The sequence below is a fragment of the Pyrgilauda ruficollis genome, unplaced genomic scaffold (assembly GCF_017590135.1).
Source record: "Pyrgilauda ruficollis isolate IOZ18807 unplaced genomic scaffold, ASM1759013v1 scaffold4, whole genome shotgun sequence".
NCBI lineage: Eukaryota > Metazoa > Chordata > Aves > Passeriformes > Passeridae > Pyrgilauda > Pyrgilauda ruficollis.
Genome location: NW_024525489.1, coordinates 10,668,781 through 10,696,357, shown reverse-complemented (window position 1 = coordinate 10,696,357; position 27,577 = coordinate 10,668,781). Strand labels below are relative to the sequence as shown.

General features: G+C 34.0%; 1 protein-coding gene across 1 annotated transcript in view; it reads right to left on the bottom strand.

Moving 5' to 3' along the window:
* KIF6 (kinesin family member 6) overlaps nucleotides 1-27,577 on the bottom strand; it is a 153,513-nt gene that overhangs the window by 114,930 nt on the left and 11,006 nt on the right. Inside the window, exons 4-7 of the mRNA XM_041477164.1 lie at nucleotides 23,300-23,447; nucleotides 20,621-20,730; nucleotides 12,842-12,971; nucleotides 3,627-3,833 (exon numbers count right to left, since the gene is read on the bottom strand). Of these exons, the coding sequence (XP_041333098.1) occupies nucleotides 3,627-3,833; nucleotides 12,842-12,971; nucleotides 20,621-20,730; nucleotides 23,300-23,447 (595 nt within the window). The remainder of the gene's footprint in view (nucleotides 1-3,626; nucleotides 3,834-12,841; nucleotides 12,972-20,620; nucleotides 20,731-23,299; nucleotides 23,448-27,577) is intronic.

Here is a 27,577-nt window from a genome sequence, read left to right as displayed (position 1 = left end):
ATGCAGGAAGACTGCAGCCCAGTTAGAATCTGAATCCTCCCACACTGACGCTGAAAAGCTGTGACCAGCTATCATGATGCAGAACCCATTGTACTGTCACGTGACAGTCCCATAATACACATTATTTTAGTCTAAAGTCCCATCACTAAATCGATTTTTACAATCCAATCAAGTAATCTAGAATAGAAAGAGGAGAATTTGAAGGAGAAGGAAGTAACAAAGACCACCTGTACAGAAGCTGAACCTGGATTCTCTAAGAAGCACCAAATGCAAAAATCAGAAATTTGTCTCATTTAAGAAGCTGTTATTATCCTTTAGATATAAAAAGGGTTTTTTATAATAGCTGTAATTTTAAGCTTAATAATGTCACTAAAGCAGAAAGTTTCATTTTGAGTGGGTCAAACAAACCACCTTAAGCCCTAGCTGCTCTCAGAACTCTTAGCACTTTTTGTAAATATGAAACAGAGCAGGTACAATCACAAATAATTCCACTGACACATGTGGAAACACTGTTAGCACAACAGAAAGTGCAAGACTCACAAGTGATTCTGACATGATCTGAAGTGTGCCCAAGCATCCCCATTTCCATCCACATCGTTTGTGCAAGGAACAGATCATGCCAGTATCTCATGCCATCCTGTTCTCAGAGAATCCTCAAGCGACTGGCTTTTTGGTGTGCATCACTTGCAGAAACAGAGCTCTCAGGTACACCTCTATCTTGCTGTTTTGTATATCACATGCTCTGAAGCCATATTCCTGCTTCAGAGGTCTTTTGTTTCCCATCCTACTTCCCATTTCTAGTAGAATTTAGAAGCTTAAACTGTGGTCCTTGCAGAAAAAAAACCCAATGAACCAACAAAACAAAAAAACCCCAAACAAACAAACAAACTACAAAAAAACCCCTTTCGTAAATTTGGGCAGCAACCATCCACTAATGGACAAAATCAACATTCTGTAAATGGAACACATGTTAAAAGACTGTTAACAAACACATTCATTAAAGCAATGAGAACATTGTAACCTGGGTTTTTTTGGGGAAGTAATTCCATTACAGTGTCAAATCACATGGCAGTACAACTTAATTTGCAACTCTAAATCTGGTCTAGGATCCCCTATATTTCTATCATAAGGGAGTATCTACATATGCACAGTTACATTGCAGTTGTAATTTGAGAATGTGCTAGTACATCTCTCAGACAAAAAAAGCAACCCAAATATAATACTAAGTACTTCCAAATTCCTGCTACCATTTCAGATCAGCTGCATAAAACTATCTTCATTTGTCTCTGGATGTAGAGGCCGCTTGGAGAAAAAGTGCAGTGGATTTATTTGAAGACTTTTTTACCATACTAACAATATTTAACAAGTAGATCAGGTGTGCTAACACAGAGTTGTGTTCTTATTGTTATCTCAATACAAATAATTTAATATGACTATTTTACTGTGAAAAGTATTTCAAAATGGTATAAATCAACACTAGACCATTAGTAGATAGCTAAAGACTTGAGAATTTTAATAAGATATTAAAATTTTGAAGCATTTGTGCATTTTAATACTATTCACTGCAAGTTCAGGATTGGATGGTTAAATTCCCATTGATTTGGGGAAAAAAAGGACATTTTTACTGTCTTTGGTGGTCTTTTATTCAATATTAGAAAACATTTCTATTAATACACAATCCCAGACAGAATTCAACATGCCTATTTCCAAGAGTATTTCTCTGAAACAGAAATGAAAATTTGCATGAAAAAATAATATCTTTCTCTGCTAAATACATAAAAATAATACAATAAATAAGAAGGGATCCTGAGTATAATTTGTATGATTCTGAAGATATACATTTTAGAGTCACTGATCCTTATCACTTCCCTTGAGTACAACTCAAATACAGACACTATTCTTCAAGGTAAAATTTAAACAAATGAGGGGCCTGAAAAAAGTCTAGTGTGATAGTAAATGACTGACTGCCATCTGCTGTACCTTAAGCTGCTTCTTTTGACAGATGAAATATCTCTGATTACAAATTAAATGAAATCCAAGATATTTGTTTTTGTGAACACTTAACACAAAACTGAAAAATATTCTCCCCTAGCAAGTAGAACAGTTATATTTCCTAATCATTTTAAAGAATTTTCACATATACACACCCACAAAATTCTCAGGTTTAACGATCATCTCCTCAATTGCATATTTTACTAAATAGCACATGTACTATAATGTAAAGTAAAAAGTACTGATTTGAATTTTAGAGTTAAGCCTTTTTTCTTCTCCATATTCTCCTTAACTGTCCCCCTAAATGACAGCCTCACAGATACGTTATGTTTCTACATAAAAACTTTTAAAGAAGCCTTAGGAGAAAATGTTGTATTGTCCATTGGAATAGCCAAAAGAATTAATTTCTAGCAACAGGAACAGTGCATGCTGTACTGTGTAAACAATATTAAATATTTAGTCTTAGGAAGAAATTAATTTCTCTTGCAGGTGTGAGATCTGAAATGTACACTTGAAAATCTTCAGTGAATGCTTAATAGTGATTGCATACACAAAAGAGATTTCATTCATTGCCAAGTGTTTCTTACTCAAACTTGGTAAGCATCATAAACATCAACCACATAAAACAACATGGCAGATCAGAGAGAGATATATATTAAAGCCTTAATTTTAAAAAAATATAGTATCAAAATAATTATTTCAATAATTAACTTAATAATTATGTACTTCTTGTAAAACATTAATAATAATAACAATCACCATAATTAAAGAAATCTTTTTACTGGAAATCTTTATCTCCAAAATTTCCTTTCACTGCTGCAGTCTGAAGTATATATTTTTAATGAATAAGGTTGGTTAGGAGCAATCTATTTGCTCAATATTTGTTTTTTCCAAAGAGGAAAAACAAAAAGCAACAGTGAAAGAAGAATAGGGATTTTAGTACACCTTAAATTAAGAGGGAGAATCTTTTGAGTAACAACAGCGGAATGACAAAGCTTTGTGGAGATTAATAATAACTAAAACAACAATTATAATAACAATATTTTATTTATTTACTTACTTATTATTATACTATATTTAGTATAATTTAGTAGTATTTATTCTACTGGTATAAATCCAGCTATGGTAGTCAATTCATAAATATATTACCAATGATAACTTCTGTCTCCAAAAGATAAAAGATTTAAATTGGTAGAGGAATAAAACAACTCATGAGAGAAGAGCCAAATAATTTACCATATTACAATGCTTGAACCAAATAAAGCCCAAACACTTTCTTTTCAGTGATACATCCTGATCTCAGCTGTGGAAGGAGAAGATGATTATGAAGAACATTTTTAGGAGAAATATAGCTCAAATCTTGTAAATATCTTTAGTATTTCAAAGAAAACAAGAAAACCATTTTGGAAATACTACCCTATGTACCTACTATAATCCTACTGCTTAATTGTTAATTTTGCCCTAAATTAAAATATTTTATTTTAAAGGAAGACATATCAATTCAATGATTAAAAAACCTTGCAACAAATATCCTAAGACTAAGTAAATATTGGAATAAAGTTTTCCAAAACATTGCACATTGTTAAACAGGAATTTAGTAAAGGGAGAAAGGTTTTGCTCTTTTTTAATTTTACCTGCTCCAAATAATGTAATGACAGGTTGATATATTTTGCCTCTGTCAGTAAGTGACCTCCAATTCCAGTCTTTGCAACACGTTCTGATCCAGCAAGATCTACTAAATGCAACTTGGAGCGTCGGGTAGTTGCAGATCCAGGTTCCTTGCTGGAGATGTGAACAGTGAAAATGCAGTGAGACCGGCTTGAGGCTTGATTCATTGGTGTCTACAATGACAGGAAGAAAAGAACTCTCAGTGTTCAGTGGATAAATAAATTCAGCACTTTATAGCTCAGTAATCTGGCAAATGAAATAATATATCCCATATTTTTAGCTATTGGACCTGTAATGAACATGCAAAAATAACCCAAAAAGATTTACCAAACATTGTATTCTGGAAAAATACTTGGATAATCTGGACAAATTGTACTGTAAGAAATTAAGGTTGGTGCAAAATCCTCTAACATCAGCAAAACAAGTGGCCTTACTACATGAGGAATACTAGAAAAGGGCAGCTTGACTTGACAGAAAGTTACTGAATGCTGATCTCTGTGAACTTATTAATTTCCCCATTGGTACATAAATTTTTTTTTTTCTTTTTTTTTTTTTTTTTTTTTATTCTGATAGGTAGCTACCAGTGTAACAAGGACTAGGACTTCTATAAGGCTTTAGACTTCTGCATTATTACTTTTATGAAAAAATTCTGCTTGGCAAAATCAATATCAGAGTTTTAGGTGGCATGACAGTTTTCATTAAATGTTTGGCTTTAAATATATATTTTTTGGGAATAACTAGAGCCACACCTCCTTAATTTAAAACACAAAGTCTTGGTCAAGTTTTAGAAATGTGCAGTCTTAACATCACTTCAGAGGTTTTCTCAAAATATTTGAAATGCAGAACCAAAAGTTTTAAACAGCTCTCAGATATTTAACTTTAGATTTTAAATGATCCTATGCCATCACATATGCATTTTTATTAAAAAACATATAAAATATCTTTAAGCATGTAAAGCACCTTTTGTTTAGCCGTATCAGATATTGTTAGAAACTTAAATCTAAAATTACTCTACATAATCCTCATTTCATAAATAGCTAAAGCTCGAGATTATATGTGGAGATTAAAGGTTTAGTATACAGATAGTATTTTTATTCATAAACTGTAACAAGTATGACTACATTGCTTTCAGGACATAAATGCTGACCCTGCAAAAAATAGAGTAGCAAAATACTAAATCAATATTATTGTGTCAGCAACTAAATCTATATTTATTTATAGTTGCTGAAAAAAGTAATACAAACATCCTGGTTATACTGTCTACATTAATCTCTGATCTCTACTTTATTCCTCTGTTATTCTGCAGTAATTTTTTATGTAGACCTATCCTGTGATTCAGACCATATAAGACAACATGTTGTCTTTTTCTTTACATAATCTGCTTTAGCATGCAACACTGCAGACATTAAAATGGCCTGCCCAGTGCAGGTACTGAAGATGTTGTCTTATTGATCCAGAAAGGACAGCTCTTAACAGAAAAACTACAAGCTGAAGAGTCCTTTAACAGGAATACTATGGACCATTTGGTTCAATTGTCTCCACTTCAAGTTCCCCTTTTTTTTTAAGCCTTAATAGTGCCAACACAACCAAATGGGTTTTGGGAACTGATCCAGCTCAAAAAAAAAAAAAACAAAACCCAAAACCAAAAAACCAAAAAACAACAACAAAAAAAAAAAACAACCAAAAAAACCCCACCAAAAAATAGGCAAACCATAGATATTTAACCTGGATCAGTTTCTTGATTCAGCCAAAACACAGCTATAGAAAACAACTGTGCAGAATATCTGAAAATAACAGCATACTGGATGTGAAAATGTAGGCAGTGTGCAGACACAGCATGCACTTTTTGCTGTTGGTGAAAATTCTTTAAGGAAATTTCAGCCTTAGCAGTATTTTGTTTTGGGCTGCTTTACCTAATACAGGCAAGCTCAGAGGGAGAGGGAAAATAATTTTGATCATTAATTCATACAGATGAAGAATTTTAGAATTCATAATCCTGTGAAATGAGCATCAGAGTGCAGTCACATGCTATGCTATCCTCAGAGGCGATGCTGGGCAAATGAAGAGGAAGTGAGTTGTAGTGTTGGAATGAAAATAAACAGACTGAGGGAAAGGTGTCAAGCAAGAAAACACTACCAAACTTACTTAAAATGCAGTTATACTAAGAAAAAGTTATATGCTGTGAAAATGTACTTTATTCAGCAATTCTGATTCCATGAATAATCAGAGCCAGCTTCACTTATTTTACTGAGATAGCTATGACTTTTTTATTTGCAGCTCTGTAAGCAGGAATGGATTTTTTTTCCAGCTAAAAATCCACAATGGTATTAATATTTAAGGACATTCTCCTTGACAGAACTGATATTTAGGGACATTTTGCACTACAGACATGGCATCAGTCACACTATACTGCAGACAAATTGAAGCCAGATCAAATGTCAGTACAGGTGGAAGCACAAATGTTGCTATGACAGAAGCTGAAGAAATCATCATACTTCCAAATAAGCATTGTTAAGCAAACTTGGGATTCACACTGCAGCAAAACCTTATGTATTTCAAAAAGAGCTTTTAGTCACACCCATTTAATGCCAACAGAGGCAAAAAAAAATTCAAATCCTAAAAGAACATAACTTCAGGACTCTGAGTTCCAAACAGCACATGGCAATATTTGCTCTACAAAAAACATACACAACGTTTTTGTTGTGTATTCTGATACACTAGCCACAACTTTATTTTTAGTGTTCCAAGTAGATTTGGCTGGATTAGCCATTAGAAATTCCATTGCTTTTCTCTTCACAGCTTGTTTTTCTCACGTAAATGAAAAAAAATAATTAATGAAGCTGATTTGGAAGTCACTGGCTAGAAACTCAAACTGGTATTTTTTGTGAAGGCCTTCTTCAGAGTAGAACCATGGCTTAATCAAGACATCAATACTCCTTTCTGCAGTATGATTCTATCTCTGCTTTGGAGTTCCCATATATAGGAAGCTCTGTTAGAAACCTTGCAGAAAGGATAAAGCAATAAAAATTTAAACTGTTAAATGGGATGCGACCATGAAATGTTAATTTCATTATCCCCCCACACTTAGCTACTTTTACCACACAAGTAGATGCACAGCACACAACAGAAATGATGATGTGTTGGCATCTCCAGTCCAAGAACAAGCCTTTTCTTTTACAATTTGATTGTTATCTTTCATATACAACTTCTGAGTATCACCATTCATCTGTTTAGAAAGTTTGAAAACAGAAAACAAATAACATTTTCTGGACAGTGTCTCAGAGCCTACTAAAATGTTCCTTTGGTGGTTTTCAGAGTTCATTTTGGCTTTGTTAGTAGTATTCAAACCATATGTATATGAAATCATCCTAACACTAATTTGATGTGATGAAGGAAAAAAAAGAAAGAGGGGAGTGGCTTGGTTCTCAGCAGATGGTTGCTATTGTGAGAGTTATATATAGAACAACTGATGAGCAGCAGTTACTTAAAAAGAATAATTTTTTCCAGGAATTCTGTTACATCATAAACCACATAAGCAGACTTCAGATGCTTTGTGATACCATGTGAACACTACAAAGGACTTAATGCCAGGTCATCTATTGCTGCCCATTTGTAGCATGGTAAGGGACAATTCAGTAACATTGACTTGGTAATGCATCAACACTTCATTTGACCATGGAAAATACGTACAAGGGGTATTTCAAGCCATACAAGCCAGTCTTGGTTTTTTTTACAGGATGAAAATATACCTGTGTTTGATATAATTAAATAAATTGTATAGAAGCTTTGTGACTTTAAGTACTACATCTATTTATACAATGGCTTCTACTTAAATGAGAATCTACATCACAGTCATACTGGAAGAAGCTTCTGAGCTAGATATTCCTGTCAAGGAATACAAGGTCAAAAACCATCCAAAAACCTGCTGGAACCTAAGCTGTCCATCTTAATCAAATTCTTACCCATCTTAAGTCAGCAAAACACTACAGAATTCTTCATTATACAGGAATTTCTGTATTTCCCAAATCCTTTATTTGTTGCAGCTGCTATTATAAATGTTTTCACTAAAAATAGCCAGAAATGGATGCTACAGGTCTAAATAGCGTTCTTAAGGATTTAGGACCTAAGAAAGAGAAAGTTTCTTAAATAGGACAAAGATATATGAAAAGCTGTTTGAAAATCACCACTAGACTAACAGAAGCTGCTACTATCTGGAAGAATAATGTGTTAAGTATGGCTGCCAAAACACTGATTGAGATAATGCATGAAAGAGAGCAGGAACACTGGGACAAAACAATTTTGCAGGTGATAAATGCCCATATTGCAATCCACCACCACTTGGCAACCTACACTATTCCAGTGGAATCTTCCTTGACTCAAAATATTTGGACAGCAGAAGAACATGATTTTCCTGCATGAGTGAATTAGTGACTAGACAATTCATAAAGAGATGTCAATTCTGAGTGTTCAAAGTTTTTTGAGAGAATGTCTCAGTGAAAACTTAAAAAACTTTCTTTTAAGGAATGTTTCTTTTTCTTCTTAAGGATTTTTTTGCTTCTGAACTTTTCAAAGAAGAGCAAGGTGAAAAAAGAATGTACTGATAACATTCAAGATTGATATCAAATCAATTTTCTCCAACTTTGTGCTACAGAGGGATATCTGTAGGAAGATGTGCTGACAACTACAGTCATTTCACATTTCAGGTGTATATCTGTCTAATGAATATAAACTCCAGTTCCAACAGAACTATACTATAAGGAAGAGCATCTGGTAGATGAGAGAGACCTCAGTATGTCTTTAGTTTCCTTTCTAAATAATATATCACTGGTGAAGGAGCTCTTCAGTTGTACTTAGGTACACTTGCCATAGTTGAAATTGAAAAATTTTGCTACGAAAATATCTGGATCAGAATAAGAGCAATCATTTCCTGAAAGCAATACATTATCTTTCCATATTTACTACAAGTACAGTTTCACAGTTAGACCACGATAACTTGTAAACTCAGGCAATTTTAAAAGTAATTATCATTCCCTGGTGAAGACATTATTAACCTTATGTTATATAGTGCCTTTTATCCATATAAATCCCAAAGCATTTTGAGGACTATTCAAAGTAGTATGTATGACCAGTAATTTTTTTTTACCACACATGGAAATGAAAGCACCTGTGCTGAAATAATGATACTATTTGGTGCTCATAATACAATATTACAGGTTTGTTGGAGTGGAAATAAGTTAATAATTGACACCAAAGAGGAACCTAGGTGTCGTCAGGTGACAGCCTTTATCCCAATATCGTGTGTTGTGTCTGGCAGCTGCGCCTTTTCCTCCCCCGGCCGTCTTGCCGCGGCGGGGCGGGGAGGGAGGGGTGAGTGTGACCGGGCACCTTGGCTTTTGCTTAGCTGCTTGGCTTGGCTGGCTGGCTTGCTTGCTTGCTCCTGCCTCAGCTGCTAGCTGCTTTTTTTGCCGCTTTCTGCTTTCTACGCTGTTTTTTTTTTTTCTTTTTCTTTCGTTCTCTCTTTCTTACCCTCCCCTGAAAATATTGAACCAGCTCCAGACCTGACCTGGGACGTCCAAGACCCCCAGAGTCTGCGAGAAAAGCTCAGCGCCCTCCACAACACTGCCTAGTTTTCTTTTATTTTCTTGTGTTAGAGAGTGTTCTTTTGTTATTTGTTAATAAATAGGTTTTGTTTTCCACTGTACTCCTCCGAAGAATTCCTTCCCGAACCCAGTATTGAGAGAGGAGTGGTTGGAAGTTTTTTTTTTAGGGGGCTCCCTTTTAGAGATTTCCCCTAATTTGTCCTAAACCAAGACACTAGGAAAGCAGAAAGTTGTAATTTCTTCTAGACTGCAGCACTAACCCAGATAGCATGCATTTTTATCATAAGTGACGTTTAATCTCATATGCTCACACACTGAAATCCTATTTTTTCTATCTTATCCAATAAAAAATGCAGTCAAACACTATCACTGGCTTTCTAAATATATTCAAGAGAATATTAATGTACAATAAATATATATAGAATGAGTTCAATTCACAGGTCACAAGTCAGGCCCCAAAACTACCCTTAAAATTTAAGTTTCATTCTTTCTTGAAATGAACATATTTAAACATTGCCAAAAGTTTACTGATTGCCCCAACTCTACTTCAAACATTTTAAATGATGGAACAAATACTGTGTCATCTACACTGTGTGCCAAATTTAAAAATGGAGTGCTGTATGTATAAAACCATGCACTGAAATATTTTTTGTCCCTCATTAAAACAAAGTACCTTTTCTTTAGAGGAAAAATAAAATCTAACTGTATATGTAACTGCAGTCCTCAGATGTACCAATCTCAGAAAAAGATTTAACATTTTGAAATTGCTGCACATCCTTAGTATGCTACCTTACTCTATTGCTTTTAGAGAAATACTAAAAACTACTAAGAATTCTCAAAATCATAGAGGTTTAGGCAAGTTATTTCAAAAGGCAGAGGTCATACGAGATTCCCATCACAAGAACTAAGAAAAGACCACTTCAGCTGAAAATATATTAATAGTATACCAAAATAAAATTGTTTGGAAACACTAACCATGCACTGAAATATTTTCTCCCTCATTAAAACAAAGTACCTTTTCATCAGAAGAAAAATAAAATCTAACTGTATATGTAACTGCAGTCCTCAGATGTACCAATCTCAGAAAAAGATTTAACATTTTGAAATTGCTGCACATCCTTAGTATGCTACCTTACTCTATTGCTTTTAGAGAAATACTAAAAACTACTAAGAATTCTCAAAATCATAGAGGTTTAGGCAAGTTATTTCAAAAGGCAGAGGTCATACGAGATTCCCATCACAAGAACTAAGAAAAGACCACTTCAGCTGAAAATATATTAATAGTATACCAAAATAAAATTGTTTGGAAACACTACCTAAATGGCAAAACACTTATTTCCACACAGGAGCTTTTTTAGATGTTGCTGCTGCCAATAGCTTATACTGCAAATTTGATTTTTAAATCCTCAGCATGCATTTCACATACTGAAATCATAAGGATGTTAAGAGATAGAAAATATAAGAAAAAAGTTCAGATTTTATAACCTGTTGCTGCAGATTCTTATGTATTCAAATGTACCAAGAAATTGCTTTATCAAAAAGCAAACAAAAATCTAGTCCTTATGTTCAGCAGAACTGCCGAAAAAGACTCAGATTTTTGGTGTTGATCTCTGCCTAGTTCTCTCTGGCAAAATATGAGATAAAAAAATTCCTGTTTAGATTTTTAGATTATGAATTGTCTGGCACAAATGCCTCCCATCTTACCATTTACACAACTCATAGTACACACCCAAACTAGAGAAAAGGACCAGGCCTACATTGCCTAGTAAAGCAATCTTTCAGAAACTAGATTAGTTTCCCTTTTGTTCCTTCTCTTGGGCTATATAGTTACATGTGGGAAAGAAGCATTCAGCAATAAACATTCTCTTAGGTTCTGAAATTTAATGAATGAATGAATGTTGCCTATAAAATACTTTTAATATTGTGATTTTTTTAGCACAATCAGTAATGAGGGAAAAATGCACCCCTCAAATCACAAGACAGACTGTATTAGCACAGGCAATGCAGAAATTAAATTATCATTCTTATTTTCAAAATAGTCAAGTCTTCAAAGAAGGGTTATTCAGGGTTAAAGCACTAGATTGCAATTTTAGAGGCTATAGATCTCATATGTGATCCACGACAGTCATCTGAGTTTTTCCACAGCCAAACTCACCATTAAAAAAGATTAATCCAGCATTTATTTTACTTTCTTTTCTATTCAGGTCTATTAATCTTGCTTCTTTTTCTTTAAAGTTTATTAAGAGGGTTCTAATCTCAGAGGTCAGAAAGTATTATGATAACTCAAGATTTAAAAATAAGGATTTCCAGAAAAGTTATGTTTTATGCCATAAGTCCTCTTTCTTAGATCTCTAGATTAACCCTTTTCTCTTCTATTACGTTTTGTCAAATTCCTCTCCTCCACACAGTACCAATTTTTCTATTTCAATATCATGAAGCCTAATGCTCAGGTTTATGAGAAGCCCTTATGTTGATTATCTCTTGTCTTAACATATTCATACCTCTCATACCTGTTGAAACAGTCGTCCTTGAGAAAGAACAAGTATTTGAGTTATCTATTTACATTTTGTAATCAAATGCTTCTTCCCCTGTGTCCAGATGTATGTGGTCATCCAACAGGAACACAGAACTATCTGACTATTCATATATTCTAAGTGTCTTTCTTGTCAATGATTTACAACATATCCTTTTGAAGATACAGAGGAAGAAAACCCAAAAAGTCCTAAAAGAGAATTAACTCTATGGTAGTAAAGACATAGTGCCAGTGTTCATAATATACAATACACTTTTTATATTTACATTCCATATCCAAGCATGAAGGGAAAAAAGAACCATGCAGATGTCAGATACAAAACCATTTAATTTGAAGTTTTCAGAATCAGTAAAAACATCCTTGTGCTTGAATATTGGCATATATTTATTTTGAATTTCCATCTGGGTTTTTGGTGGGTTTTGTTTATTTGTTTGTTTTGGGAGGTTGTTTGTTTTGTGTTTTTTGACATAAAACCATGTGTTTATGCAATAAGAAGGAAAAAAAGAAGGGACTTATATTAAGTACTTCAAAGGAAATTGAGTACTTAATCATAGAATCATAGAATGGTTTGAGTTGTTCCAGCCTCCCAATCCCCTCACACTCTATGAGTAGGGACAACTAGAGTAGGATGCTCAGGGCCCCATCCATCCTAGTTTTGAACACTTCCACTGAAAAATTTCACTGGGAATATTTGACAATGCTTTGCAAGGACATATTTTCTCATCTTTACATGTCTGTGTATGTTGATCCATGCCACATCCAAAATTAAGTCTATATTTTATGAGAATTTCCATATTCTACTTATTTGAATTTCAGTAAACATCAAGACATCCAACCTTGAGCATCAAGAGCCACCAATGAGATCCACTATGGAACACTATCATCAAATAAATGTTTATTTAATTTCACTGTGGAAATACACTCAAAAAAGAGGATACTAATTTATGTCCAAGGACTTCTAAAATATACCTTTTATTTGAGAGAGGAGAGATGTTTTTGACCATTTTAATTTTGGTGGTGTTAAGAAGATTGGAGCAGCAAATCTCACCTCAGCAATCATTCTGTTGGTGTCCCCCAAGAAGAGTAGGTTTAAGGCCTCCTCTTCATTGGTTGCTTGCTGAAGAGACAAGTTTTTCAGGTGAATGTTTTGATCAGAGTCTTCCATTATTGTCACTTTTCTGCATGCAAAATAAAAACAGTGAAAACTAGAGTTTTAATGTAATGTTTTTCATACTTTAACTTTGATCACACCTAGATGGTGAAATCTCAAACCCAAGCCAAATCATAATGAAAGAATGTGAAAAATAAATGATACACATTAAAGGAAATGTTTGACATTGCACCCCGGAACTCCCACTGCCACAATTGTTCATTTTACAGTAAATTGTTTTTTTACAGTCACCTCCTTTTTATTCCTTTAATGTGAAACTTCACATAGAAAAGGAATATAAGAAAACTAAATTTTAGAAAATAAAAGCTTTGGGATTTTTATTTATTGAGATAGTAACAGTTCAAGAGTAAGAGATTAGATGAATCATCACAAACAAATAATATGTAAGGGTTTGTTTGCTATTACCAAGTACAGATGATACATAATGCATACCATTATTTTGATGCACAAATATGCATGGAATATTTCAGAAACAACACATCTGTAGTCAACATGTTTCTAATAACTTTAGAAACATTTGTCAAGATTATTTCTCTTTTCATTTTTCTTAAATGGTAGTAACTACAACTGTAAATTATCCCTTCCTTAAATTAAAAGCAAGCTAACAATGATTTTATTTATTCCCCGTTAGAAATGTTCTTAGTTACATGTCTATAAGACTATATCTGTCAGAAAGGAATTGGATACAAGTATCAAGGCTATGGCAAAAGCTCCAGAAGAGCTGCTAAATATTACTGAAAATCCTTTTCATTTTGAATAGTCCTTCAACATAAGATTTTTTTTTTCCTTTTAAAATGGTTAATGGGAGTTAAACTTTATTGGCATTACTAAGTAGACATTAGGGTATCCTTAGCTGGGATATTCTATAGTATCCTACACAGAGGCCAAGTAGTTGGCTCACTAGATTTGGAAAACTCAGAGAGAAGAATCTGTTAAAACAGTACACTAAATCTGAGGATAAATAACATGTCCTTCGGAGTGAATTACATGATCTGATACAATTTAAAACAAATTAGAGCTTTTTTAAAAGCTGGAAGTTGTTTTTATTTAAACTAAAACTTTATTTTCTGTGTAATTGAAGATAACATTTTCTGTATATACATATACACCTATATGTATGCATATACATATATAAAAATATTCTTTCATGTTCTTCAAGATAAACCACAAGAGGGAGTATGGGGCTTGAGTTTTTATCAGTAGGTAGTTCTTGCAGGTTAATTACTCCAAGCTGCTTCAAAACCAGAGAGATTGTGTTTTGTTCTGCTTGACTTTATTTCCCGCCCTTACCCCCCACCCCAAACTGAGAATGAAGTCAAGCATCAAAGCAGCATTCCATAGTATTACTCTTGGACATTTTGGGACTAGTTCATAGTCTGATGGTCCAAATATTCAAATGAATATAGAGAAATAATTTTAACACATTGCAATGCACTCACTCTTTTCAAGAAAAATGACACATAAAAGTACACACAAAGCTTCTTTGGTAGTCATAAAAATTGCTCTTCCAAGTATGATTGCCTGCCACCTTATTTTTGCGTGGTGGTATAAGACATTTCTCACATAATCTCAAAACTCAGCTTCCCCATTCCCCAGAGTATAATTCTGGTCTCGCATTTTGCTGATGTCAGATTGTATTCTGTCTGCATCTGTGTGTGCATCACACATGAAAGCCCAGAGCAGTTCTAATTACAGTATACCCTTATTAACTTGTGCCCTTTCCTGCATTAAGTGAGCTGCCACCAATGCAAGAGGGCCTGAATGCTTTCATTTATTAAATTCTTGTTACTGGCAAACATTGACCGTAGAAATTTCTTTGATTAATTAATACTACCTCATTCATTTGTGTACTATATATAATAAAAAAAAACCCCTTAATGTTTTGGAAAATGAACTACTATTTTAAAAGTCAAGCTTCCTATTATTATATCTGTCTCTAGGCCTTAGAACTGAAGAAATCTAAAATAATCTCAAAAACTTTATAAACATTAAAAAATTAATCATAATGATGCAAACAAACAACATATGAAGATACACAAGTCCTAGGCCAGTACATGAGCACGATACAGCGATACTATGCCATTGTGAGGAGACTGTAGAGCCAAAGCATGCATCTTGGAGTCTGTTCAGAAGAACACAATAAATTAATGGATATAAATAGGTAATGTTTTGTAAAACTGCAAAGGAACTTTAGCTTTTAGGAAAGAATTGTCAGGATAATGATCTCATGTATCATCCCAAAAAGATGATCCTTCAGGGAGTACAACTCCCTGAATACCACAACAGAGGACAAAGTCAACACTTATTCAAGAGGCAAGGTCACAAAGTTATTCAGCTACCAGCACCACAACAGCACACAGATTTAATTTTCCATCTGAGTAGAGATTTAGAGCATAATCTCCCTTATGAGACATGGCAGAACTATAAAATGAGTAAGGGCTTATGCAGACTGTTTGCTTGACACATTGTGAAAGGAAATCCTTCCCACAGTCTCCAATGGATTCTGTTTTGAGACAACAAAAACACATTTTGGCTGTTCTGGATGTTATGGACATGACTGGAGACTGTTACATATTTAGGGGTTAATGATTAATGTAACAGTGACCATGAGCAGGCAAAGCCTGTGAGGTGCTATGCACACAGCAGGACATTCAGGCCTGAGCTGTGCTGCACAGATCCCTTGGCTGCCAGATAAATTCATTGAGTCCTAGGAGAACGCCTTCTAGAATGAAGCTGTTTTCTTGTGAGAAAATTACACAAAGGCTCAAAAGAGCAAAAGGGAGACCTTCTCTCCATGGCCAGGACCTGTACTGCTCTTGTGCAATGCGCAATGGGGAAATCATTCAGGCTCTGTCCAACTTTGCATGGATGCAGGGCACCCAGCAGATGGTGGGACACAAGATTTACTTGTCATCTGTCTTCCTCCTCTTATTCTATCTTACCAAAGCAGTTACCCTATCAAGCCATTTGTTGCTAAACCTTTCTCACTGACATCTGGAAAAAGCTGTGCACACTCTCTCTCCCCCCCATCCCACCCTGTAGAACAAGGAATCAAAACTGAACCAGTGAGATCAGTGGTTCATGGTTGAGCAAAACATACAAAATCTGTTAGAATTTGCAGGCAATTCCATTAATCATACAAAAGAAGTATTTGTTAAATAAATTTTGACATTCACTCATCAAATGCTTGTGGAAAAGTTACTTTAAAAATATTCACTGGACTTTATACACTACTTCAGGAAATAAATCAACATGAAACATGGATGTGAATAACCAATATATCTTATATGCTGAAGTTTTGTATGCATTTTAAATGTAATTGATTTGAACGGTAATTAAAAAAATCATAATCTTAGAAGAAATTATTCAAAACCGTTTTTAGCTGTCTCCTCATTAACAAAGTCTAGCTTTACAAAACGTTGTATTCTCTTAACCTTTGGTATTCAGTAGTAACAAAAAGAACACTCTTAATTTTGAAAAAATGTACTTCATATAAAAAAGTGAACTACTAATATTATTAGCCTTAGAAGTTTTAAAATACTGATAATTCTCAGCACACTGGAAGTACAGTTCTTGAAGGTTTATGGTTGGTGGTCAGTTTCCTAGCTACATAGTTGGTACAGCCATTAAAAGGGGCTGACATTAACACTGCTGAGACTGGAGAGGAGAATTAGGTTTATTTGCATCAAAAAATCAGACTGAATACAATATATTTCCTATATGTTTAAAATTATTCTTTTAGCCTTATTTTATTTTTACCCTTCTTTGTTAAGGAAAACAGGAATTATTTTAGTAGTTGTTTTAGCTTTCCATATCAGCAGTTTGGTAACTCTTAAGGCCCTTGAAGGGCAGTAGAGAAGAGTACAAACTCATTTGAGGTAATTCACCAATATCCAGGAACAGGTTTTGTTTTAAAGAGAAATTCTTCCACATTGACCCCATGGAACATAACAGTTCTGCATGTTGCTAACATATATTGATATAGACATCATTGCTGATGTTTGAAGTTAATTGGCTCTGACCGTAAACTGTGGTTTCCTTAAAGTCAGAGAGCATCACACTAAAAATTAAACCTTTCCCTCTCAAAAAGGACTTTAAAGAATCTTCACACAAAAATGGGGAATCCCTTTTGTTGACTTGAAATTTAGATTCTATTTTCCCCTGGCCACATCACTGTGGAGTAATGGTTGTCTGAGGTCCCTGACAAGTAGCTCCTCAATTACGGCAGTTTAGACTGTCATTCTAAGGAAAAACAGAAAAATTGTAGTTTGCCTTCACATGCCATCAGAGAGGTAAAGCAGTAATTTATTGGTTACTTATGAATTAATCTAGTCATTCTTGACTATAGTTCTATAACTTCAGTCTTTATATTTGTGTTCTATAATGGTGTCAAAAATTTCTTACTTCTGGATAAATAAGAACATGCTAGGAAGAGTTTTACTGGTAGGTTGTAACTAAGTGAAATTCAGTAACATTGGGTTACATAAATTACCCATAAGAACCTGTTGGAGATAAAAGGCTCTTTCACAAATGCACAGCAAATAAAGAGCTTTAGAAAAGTATTCCTAATTTGAACACTCCTGCAAAACTTTTATGAAAACATAAGGTTGCAGTAAGTATTTAAATAGCGTTCTATCAGCTTTATTTTATAGCAATTATTTCATACCTTTATGTGTTGAAAACAATCATAATGTCCTTGTAGAAACATGGAATTCTCTACAGCTACAAACACAATTAGATTGCCAATATTAAATTCAATTTCTTCATAATTCTGTGTAGGAATATGTCAATGTGCAGCTATATGGCCCATATTCATGCATTTGTCAAGAATTTATTTCCAGAAAACTAGTGGTTGTTTTTGTGAGAGCCTCTTCCTTTCTCATCTGGCAGACTCGGATGAAATGAGTAAGCAGTGCTAAGACAAAAATTTCCTAGTCTACAGAATATACAGAGTATGGGCACACACAAAACCTTGACTTCAAGAGCTGAAATTCCAAGTCTAATCATGTAATGTTTAGATGGAATGGACAATTTAAAAAATGTTTTAAAAATGTTTATTATTCCCTTTGCCTTAAGCATCAAATACAATTTTAACGTCTCATTTTTCATCTACTATCAACAATCCTGTTGTGTATCCACAAGCCTTTCACAAATTCTATCACCTGAATGCATCTGTGTTTAGTCCTTACATTGAGCTGCTAACATAAAGATAAGAATGCAGAGGTTGCTGATCAGAAGTACATCTTTCATTCAAATTACATCCCCTTCTTTTGCAAGAATGTGGATAGCAATACTGTTCCAGAACAATCTGCACATTATATGAGGTTAACTAATCTTTTTGCTTATTCTTCTAAAATGACACATTTCTTCAGTACTCTTCTTGTTCATTTTAAATACTTAGGAAAGTATCAGCACTGACTGCTAATATTTACCCAAGAACATAGGGTTTGAAGCCATAAAAAGCCAAAGGTGCTCAAAGCTTAAATGATCCACTGTGGAGTTCAACAGAAAATGATATATAATACAACACCTTTAAAGTACAAAAAACCAAATTCTTTTTAATATTCTCATTAAATACAGGCTTTCAAGCAAACTTAGTTATTATTTTGTATTTTGCTTACTGTCACTAAAATACTAAAGGTTTTAAGCCCATAAAATTCTCCAAAAATATATATATTAAATCATAAACACCTGACAAATTTTAAAATACACGAATTATTTACCTACAAGTAAGCTCTACTTGATCTTTTAAGAAAATGATTCAAGCAATTGAAATATAATTAATAATGCAACTACCCATTCCTGCAACTTTTACTCCCTTTTTAGATCAGAATGACACTAGAAATTTTTAAGTTTTGAATCCCCAGACTACAATATTAAAAAATAAACAAAACGTATTTTATTAACTAAATACTTTTACATTTTAAAATAACCTTACACACAACACAGAGTTATTCTTTAGTTTCATTGAATCACCATACATAAACTTAATTGAAGGATTCTGAAAATCACAATTATTAGCAAATATTCAGTACCTAGTTTTAAAACATTATATTTTCCAGAGCATATGACCTCAAATATCTGTTTCAAAGTTGCAATTATATTATTAAAATTCAGTTCCTTTGAACTGAATAAATTTCTTCTTATAAAATGTTAAATGGAATGAGTTCAGATAAAATATTTCAAATAACTTAATAAATGAAATTAATAATGCAATAAACTTGAATAACTTAATAGCATTAAATCTAATAAGTAGAAAAAAAGTGTAACACACAATTTACTGTTTTTCATCCATGCAAAAATGGATACAGGACTAAATTATATTATCCAAACTAGCCTCTGACTAAAATTTTTGTCTGAATGCCACAGGAAGCATATAATAAATTAGATTAGAATCCTAAACTTCATAATGAAAGACACTGATAATGACTCACAGTGATCATAGCACCGATGTGACGTAAAGCAATAAATTTTACTTCCATTTTTCAGGTAAAGAAATGGAAACAATTAGACCAATTCACAGCCCAGTCCCACACTTTGCATTTGTCTGCTGCCTTCCTAATTTCTAGACTAGATCCTTTCATAAAGATCAATCTTGAAAATTATTTTTTACATACATATCCTAGATACCCCATACTGTGTCGAAAAATAAAGCTCCATTTAAACACAATAAAATATTGTGTTGTAAAATTTTTTTCATAAATAAAATGGTTTAATAATATGTGAATAACAAAATTAGTTATTTCAAAATAAAGTTCTACTGATTTTTTTTATTGTCCCATTGAAAATTTTCAGCATGTTTCCTGCTTTTGTATCAGCAGTGATTTCATTGCTATTTACTGCAATAAATGTCTGTTACTGTCATGTTGAGTGATAAAATTCATGGTCCCAGCATTATTTCAGGGCACTTGCAAATCCAGTAAACAACTCACTTATTCACACCTATTTGGTGTTTGCTTAGCTGCTTAAAAATAACACAGACTATAAACCATTATTTCAGACTTGGAGACTAGGATTTGGATTTCCTATAAATTAGAAATCTAACTTCACCAGCTGGAGCATTCATGATCTGCAAACCTTTGTTCACTACCCTTCTCCAAATTATTAGGTGCTAGTGTCTGATCAATGACTATGATTATAACAACCATCTTTTCTGAAGGAAAAATACTATTCTTTTAGCTACTTGTGGCCTATTTTCTAGCCGTATCTTACGTTATTTCATAATTGCATATTCTAGAAAAATAATCCTTGAAGGAAAATGTCCAAATTGAAGCAGGGAGATTTTCTCATTACCGCTGCAAGAAAATACCACCTGTTACATGTCTCTGCCACACACAGTCATACATGCCATACAAAGAGACAGGCTGCCCTGAGAAAAACAAGTGCACTTTCTCCTTGTCAGTGGCTGCAAGAGATCTCTTCTGCATAATAGCAACAAACACTTTTAATCCTTTCACCTTCAGTTACTCCCTACCCTCCATACACATAAAATAACAGAACATTTAGGCACTGTTGACAAAATCATGAAAACAAAGTATTCTGATTAAATTAACACTGAGATCAGTAGCACAGCTTCAAAAAGTCCCTAAACAATGTAACAGGGTATATGAAAATGATTCCTCTGGGTTTTGATGATTTTTTGTATTTATTACTTACGGCAAATCTTCCATTCTGGAGGCCTCATGTCTTGGGTCCAGCAGATCATAACCACATTCATTGTAGATTTCTAAGTAGGAAACATGAGTTGTGTACACTTTACTGCTATCCTGGATAAGAAAAATAAATAGTATTATAAACAGAAGTCAGAGGTAGATTAGAAGCTAAATTTATTTCTATGGCTTTCAGGTCACTTTCACACTTGGTCTCTTTTCCTGGGTATGGTGCACATGTTCAATTTCTTATACTTTCATGTTATGTGTTACCATATGCATAAAGACCCAAGAAGAAGAAAGGGATAAAAAAAAATCCACAAAAACTCCCAACTGAAATAGACACACACACACAACACTCACTAAAACAAAAATCCCCCACAAAACCCCACAATTACCATGAGTTTAGTCCGGGATTTTTAATTGATTCTGTATACTTTAAAAAGTCTGTATATATTTAGAACATATGGGAGCTGCTTACAGAACTATGCAACACGACATTTTTCACTTCTGCACTAAAAAAAGAAAGTTATTATAATGAGGTAAATGCTCCTATTATGGGTAGAAAGACTGTGCTTAAAAAAAATAAAGCAAAAGTAAAAACAGCAACAAAAATAAGATTTCCTTCATTTAGAAACATCAGTGACATACTGCTTTTCATTCTCTTCATAACATTAGAGCACTGTATATGATGTCAGCTGTTCTCTGCAATCACAATTCTTTTGGTAAATTGCATTGCCAAAAAGTAATTTAACACAACTGAGTTTTGCCGACAGTTTTCCCCTGCCCCAAAGCCAAATCCAAACAACATAAACCTCAAAATAGTGGGCTATGATTTCCAAAATTAAAGAAATAAAAGAGAATAAAAAAAATCAATCACTTCTTTTCAGCAGACAAAACCACTGTGAAAGCACTCATATCACAGTTGAAATTTAATAATTCAATCCACTGCAGTTTTTTTTTGCAAAATACTTTGAGATATAACTAGTCACTTTCATGTAATAATTATTTCCCATGTTTTTTTAATTGGTTATGACAGTTCACTATTTCAAGGGACATAATTTGAAAGATGCACTACAGATGGATGGAAAAAATGTAGTAAGGAACAGTTCAAACAGGATGCCATGGAAATAGGAGAATTTCTAAATTAAAAGGAGATGCTATTAAAAACAAAGGGCTTTATTTGCTTCTCATTTAGTTCTCCAGTTTTGTTTCTTTGGTTTCAAACTGTGCTGTCTTTGTCCAAGTAAGAGTTTAACAAGTCTTGTATTTCATGTCCCTGATTTCACTTTCTCCTGTTTCATCCTACTTAGGGTTAGAAGGCAAATGATTCTTCTCCACTATTTGAGTGCCTTCCAAACCACAGTTGTAGGTATAAAGAAGTGCAACAGGGTGAAAGATACAAAACAAAAGACAAGAGGAAAGACAAAACATTAAGAAGAGGTCCTTTAAAATGCACTAAGAAAAAAAATTATATGAAACAATGTTTTGGAAGGAGGAAAATTGAAATAGCCCTATAGGTGTAACTAAGTATAGCTTTTGATCCAAAACCCAGTCTGAAGTGGGAAACATTCATATTTTTCTGCTGAGAATTTGACAAACATACTAGTTATTTCTCATCCTATTTTGTTTTTATTACACAATTAACATTAGAAAAGAATGTCGGTGTGTTAATCCCGTTTGTTGCTGGCAATTACACAATAAATCTGCTCCACTTGCCACAAAAAAAGTCCTCCATGGAGGTTGTGTGAGTGCAGCAGAAAGTCTAAGATAACGTGATCATGCATGTTTCTTTCATTTCCATTCCCACAATGGCAAGTTTTTGTGCATCTGCCACATGCTGTGTACATTTACCTGCCAAAGCCATACTTCCAAAGAGCCAAAGTGATTATTCACTCTTGTTAACCCTTTCTGAGACAGGGAATATTAATGGGACTGAGCCATATGCCCTCATGCAAACAGATTGGTACTCTGTAGCACACGACTGAAAGAGTATAAATGTACAGTGGAATGATTTATGTTAATGACAAATCATATTTAAATTGGCTTAATTAAATAGCTTTGCTAAAATGTGAAGATTAATGAGTCATAGGCCTGGTGAAATAAATGAAGAGACAAAACATAAATTACACCAGACTCCTCTCTTCCTCTCTTCACTTTCTCCTATAATTATAAAAGTACTGGAATAATTGACTGTGTTGACTCATGTAAGTATTTCAGACACTAAAAGAAAATGAAATTTCTCACAAACATAATAAACATAACAAAAAATCAATGTGGTTACTCTGGCACATCCTTTGACTTATTGACTCATTTCATCACATAAGTCAAAATGAAATGCAATGCATGCAATACAAAACCAGAGTGGAGCTGATATAAGTGTTAGACAAGGAGAACCACTTGTGTGATCTGAAGTTATGCTCCACGAGCTAAAAATAGCCTGGGTTTTAAAACTACACAAGCCCCCCACAATGATGCCCATAATTTTTCAGACTATTGCAATAAACTAGGTAGCCAAAACAACTACAAATATATTCTTGCACACAGTAAATACTGTGTCAAGTTAGATATTTTGCTAAGTATTAGTTTTAGGACTTCCACTAACACTATTATAAAAACAACCATTAGCAATAGTTAAGTATTTGAAATCAGACATTAAAAATAAACAAAAAATAATGCTCCATACCTTCTGCAATTGATCGAAAATATAAGATAAAGTCCTGGGAATGATGCCTCGATCACTGTAACGTTCTGCTCCTCCTGTGATGGTAAAAGTTTTGCCACTGCCTGTCTGACCATATGCAAAGATAGTACCATTGTATCCAGCCAAAACACTATACAATTAAAAAAAAAAAGGAAGATAATTAACATTTAAGGCAGAACATATTGTCCATTATCAACTGTGTATAGAACCAAAATACAATTAACAGTAATTCTTAATTACATAGCAACTGTCTTTGGTAATACAAGAGTACACTTTAGATATATTCTAGATTCTATAGAATTTAAACTATCGAGAATGGAAAGATTTCTTGACACCTTGACTTAATCCATTATTAGCTGATCATACTTATTACTATTTACACTACCTTTTCATACTTTTTAGTTTGGCAGATGATTTTTTGCAAGCATATTTAATCTCTTTAAAGACTGCAGATGTCAGGAATTGGGCCATCCATACACTGGAAGAATTAAGAAATATTTCACACAGGACCTTGTTAAAAGCAAACAGAAAACTCTATTGTGGTTAGAAACTCGTGGAAGGATACTGTTATACCAGGGTCCAGCTTTTATTCTGAGGATATGACTATACTGAACACAAGACTATGCTTTGAAAAGGGTATGCTGGAGAACCTGTGCTTAAATCAGTGTAATAAAATCTTCATTTACTATGAAAAGACATAACCCCACATTGGTAATAGCAAACTTTTCTGTTATAATTATGACTGTACAAGAAGCTTCAACAGAACAGACAAAATAGCTATTAATGACATAGCATGAAATGGCATTCAGACTCATCTTTTTCACACCTATTTCTCTTTGCAGAAATGCCTAATCAAAGTCCAGTTCAAATACCTTTCTTTAATTCACCACACTGCCACCATTGACTTCCACCTTATTTCCACGAAACAGTAGGTAAGCTTAATCACCTGAAATTTTGGACTGGATTTACTATACTTAAGGACCCACTAATTTTGTTCAACAGATTGAAAACCAAAAATTATTCTTGTGCATTTTGCTTCAAGAAGAAATGATAAATTAGCTACAATTTTAATAAATAAAAAGAGGGAAAACAACCCTTGTGTAAAAGGAAAAGTACATAGATAGCTGCTGGTCTGGCACCACAAGAGATGCAATGATTCTCCAACTTATTAAAGTTTATTTAAAGGCCTGGGTAGTTGCCAAATTGCTTATTTTAATGCATTACAGTAGGATGTCAAAGACAAAAACAGAAACATGTTGAAAGGAGCTACAGTGAACATCTGCTCCCAAAACATGCAAAGATGGAATATATATAGATATTAGATTCCAGATGTTACAAATCAAAACAATTATTATGATAAAACACCTCATTCATTTATCTCAGGAACTCCTAGTGCCCACTGTCAAAATATCTGAATGCTGACAACAGCAATGAGTTGTCAGAAGGTAGGGGTTATCAACAGAAGTTCAGACATGGCAGATTCAAACCTAGCAAGAGGAAATGATTCTTCAACCAAATTGTAGTTAAGCTGTGCAACTCTTTGCTTTGGACATTAAAATGTCGCACAGGCTTCAGCAAAGATTGGACTAAATCACCAAAACATTTTTCTTCAGCTCTACTAATCACAGAGAAATCAGCAAGTCCCTAAACTACAAATAATAAAGATGATACATGCAGGAGGCAGCTCTACATGCTCACTCTATTTTTTTCCTCTGAGCATTGTCTGTTAGTCCCTGTGAGAGACAACATAGTGCTGTAGATGGAACCTTGGTCTGATGCAGTGTAGTTGCTCTTCAGCTCTTAAAGAAGAGTTCTCTGGCTCTTCAGAGCTGGCAGCTGGGGGTTGTTAAATTTTCTTACTCCTTCCCTTCTCTAAAGGTGTGTCTTGCAATGTGTTAAAAACTAATAAACATAGTTGCAAACAATTAACTCAACAGGTTTGCATTCTGATTTCTAACTCCTTCAGAAAAAGTTGTTGATTATAATCACCTCACATGTAAACACAGGATAAAACATCACATACCATATGCTGCCGAAACAACTGCAAAAGTCAGTGAGTTTTCTTTCAGATATTTGATTCCTATATATTCTTATATTTTCTGCAATGCATCAGCACATTTCTGAAAAATTTTCCAGAAAACCCTGACAGCTCATCAAATGGGAGCATATCCATGTCAATAATGCATTCTTCTAAACCAATGCAATTATAGGTTATCTTAATATTGCATTACATAGATGATTTTGATTCCACAGTTATGTTCTTTAAATTCTGAGTTAAAAGTCAACCTTATTTTTTAAACTTATGTGCGAGTATCTATATATGTGCGTGTATAATTATATATATAAATATCTGCACCCTGTCCATATTTACAGCACACATTTCTTTCATTCAGAGTGTATTACATCTACTATCAAGTCAATTTAAACCTGCTTGAGGTACTAAGAAAGCCTGTAAGGAAAGAAGAATACCAATAATACCAGTGAAACTGCTGGCAAAGCCTTCTAAGAGCAACATGCAACTCCATGAGGACAGGATGGAGAACAAATTTCCTTTCTAAGACTGAGAAGCAAAACAGTTTCATAAATAAGAGACAAAGGACTAGGAGTTCAGGCAGGACTGACAAAGCTCCTTTGACTCAGAAGCAAGCTGTACACTATGACCTTGCCTCCTGAAAAGAGTAGAGAGGAAGATGCAGTGAAAATGAAAAGCTTCTACCACCTCAGCTTGTGGAGAAAAAAATTAAACTAATGAACTACACAGAAGTTAAGGGTTTGTGCATATGGATAAACTTATGAAAGAACATATTCCAAACCTGAAGATATATAACTATCACTCTAAGTACAATAGTGTGATTATTAGTCAATGTCAGTTTTGAAGGTCTGTATGTGATAACATGGATTAAGTAAAAAATCCAGGTCTGGTATGTCTTATTCACACTTTAAGTAACTTCATTTGGAATCAATGGCCATAGAGGATGCTTTAGCCTTGTGGACAACTCATCACGACAGGAAATACTTGTTGGAAACACACTTTGCTCTCTTCCACTTCTAAGTACTTCAAGGAAAAAACCCCATCAAAACTCCATCAATCTATTAGTTCATTTTCCCATAGAGTTTAACACTGAAAGGGCAACTATATGTAGATGGACCAACCCAAATCAATCAATAAATCAATACCTATTTACTAAATACTCAAGAAGTTTAAGATTTGTACATAATATTTTCAACCCAAGATGCACAATTCCTTTAGGAAAATAAAGAAGCTCAAAAACTTTTATAAACTGTTAGCCACCCACAAAATGCTGTTTAAGAAAACAACACCAAACTACACTGCATAATTACCTTTGGTAAAGTGATGGATCCCTCAGATGCTAAAAGTCAGTATAGTGAGCAGAAAATATACGTGTTGTCTCTTTTGTCCTGAAATATAACTGCAGCAGGTACCAAAAAAGTTGGTAACACCCATTATGACAAGAGAAGAGCATATTTCCTAAACAGCATCCACCAAAAGGATCCTCAAAGATGCTCACTTGCAAATTAAAGCTGTCCCCGAAAGCAGGGGAAGTGATTCTTGGCTGGGAAAGGTTGGTAGAAAATCAGCAGCTTTTCTCTGCCTTTTCAGAAAAACCTATTTTGCAAGATGTCAGTTCCCACAGACAAAGTCTGCATCTTTGCTCTTCAGAGTCTTTGAACAGAAGTCCCAAATTTTTGTTAAACTTAGTATTTGAAACCACACAGATTCACATAGATAGTGATGGTAGTCACGTGAGGACTTAAAACTATGCATAAATAAAAATCATACACTAAAAGTGTATTTTCAGTCATGGTCCCTTGGTGTTATCAGAATATCCAGAGTTTTCTATTTTTTTTTCTCTCTGAAGAATGAATTTTGGCATGGTTAAAGGGACATTTCATGGAATAAGTAGCCTCTTTAGTACTTCAAACAAAACACAAAGACCCATGATCCAAGGAGAGGCTTTGCAGAAATAATCTTTCATGCACTTTTACAACATTGTACAGCAACCTGTTCAGAAGTTCATGGACAACTTCCAGACAGATTAGCTAAAATACTGTTGAAGAGATCTGTCTCTAGCATATTTTACCAAAGTTGTGATTGCCAGAGTTACTGGAAGGTCTTGGTTTTTTTATTGATACCAAGCTAGACCTACTACAGAGAAAAAAACCTTCAAAATACAGTGACTAAAATCTTCTCTAAATTTGTATATTTGTTTCATTCTATTACAGAATTCAGCGGGAACA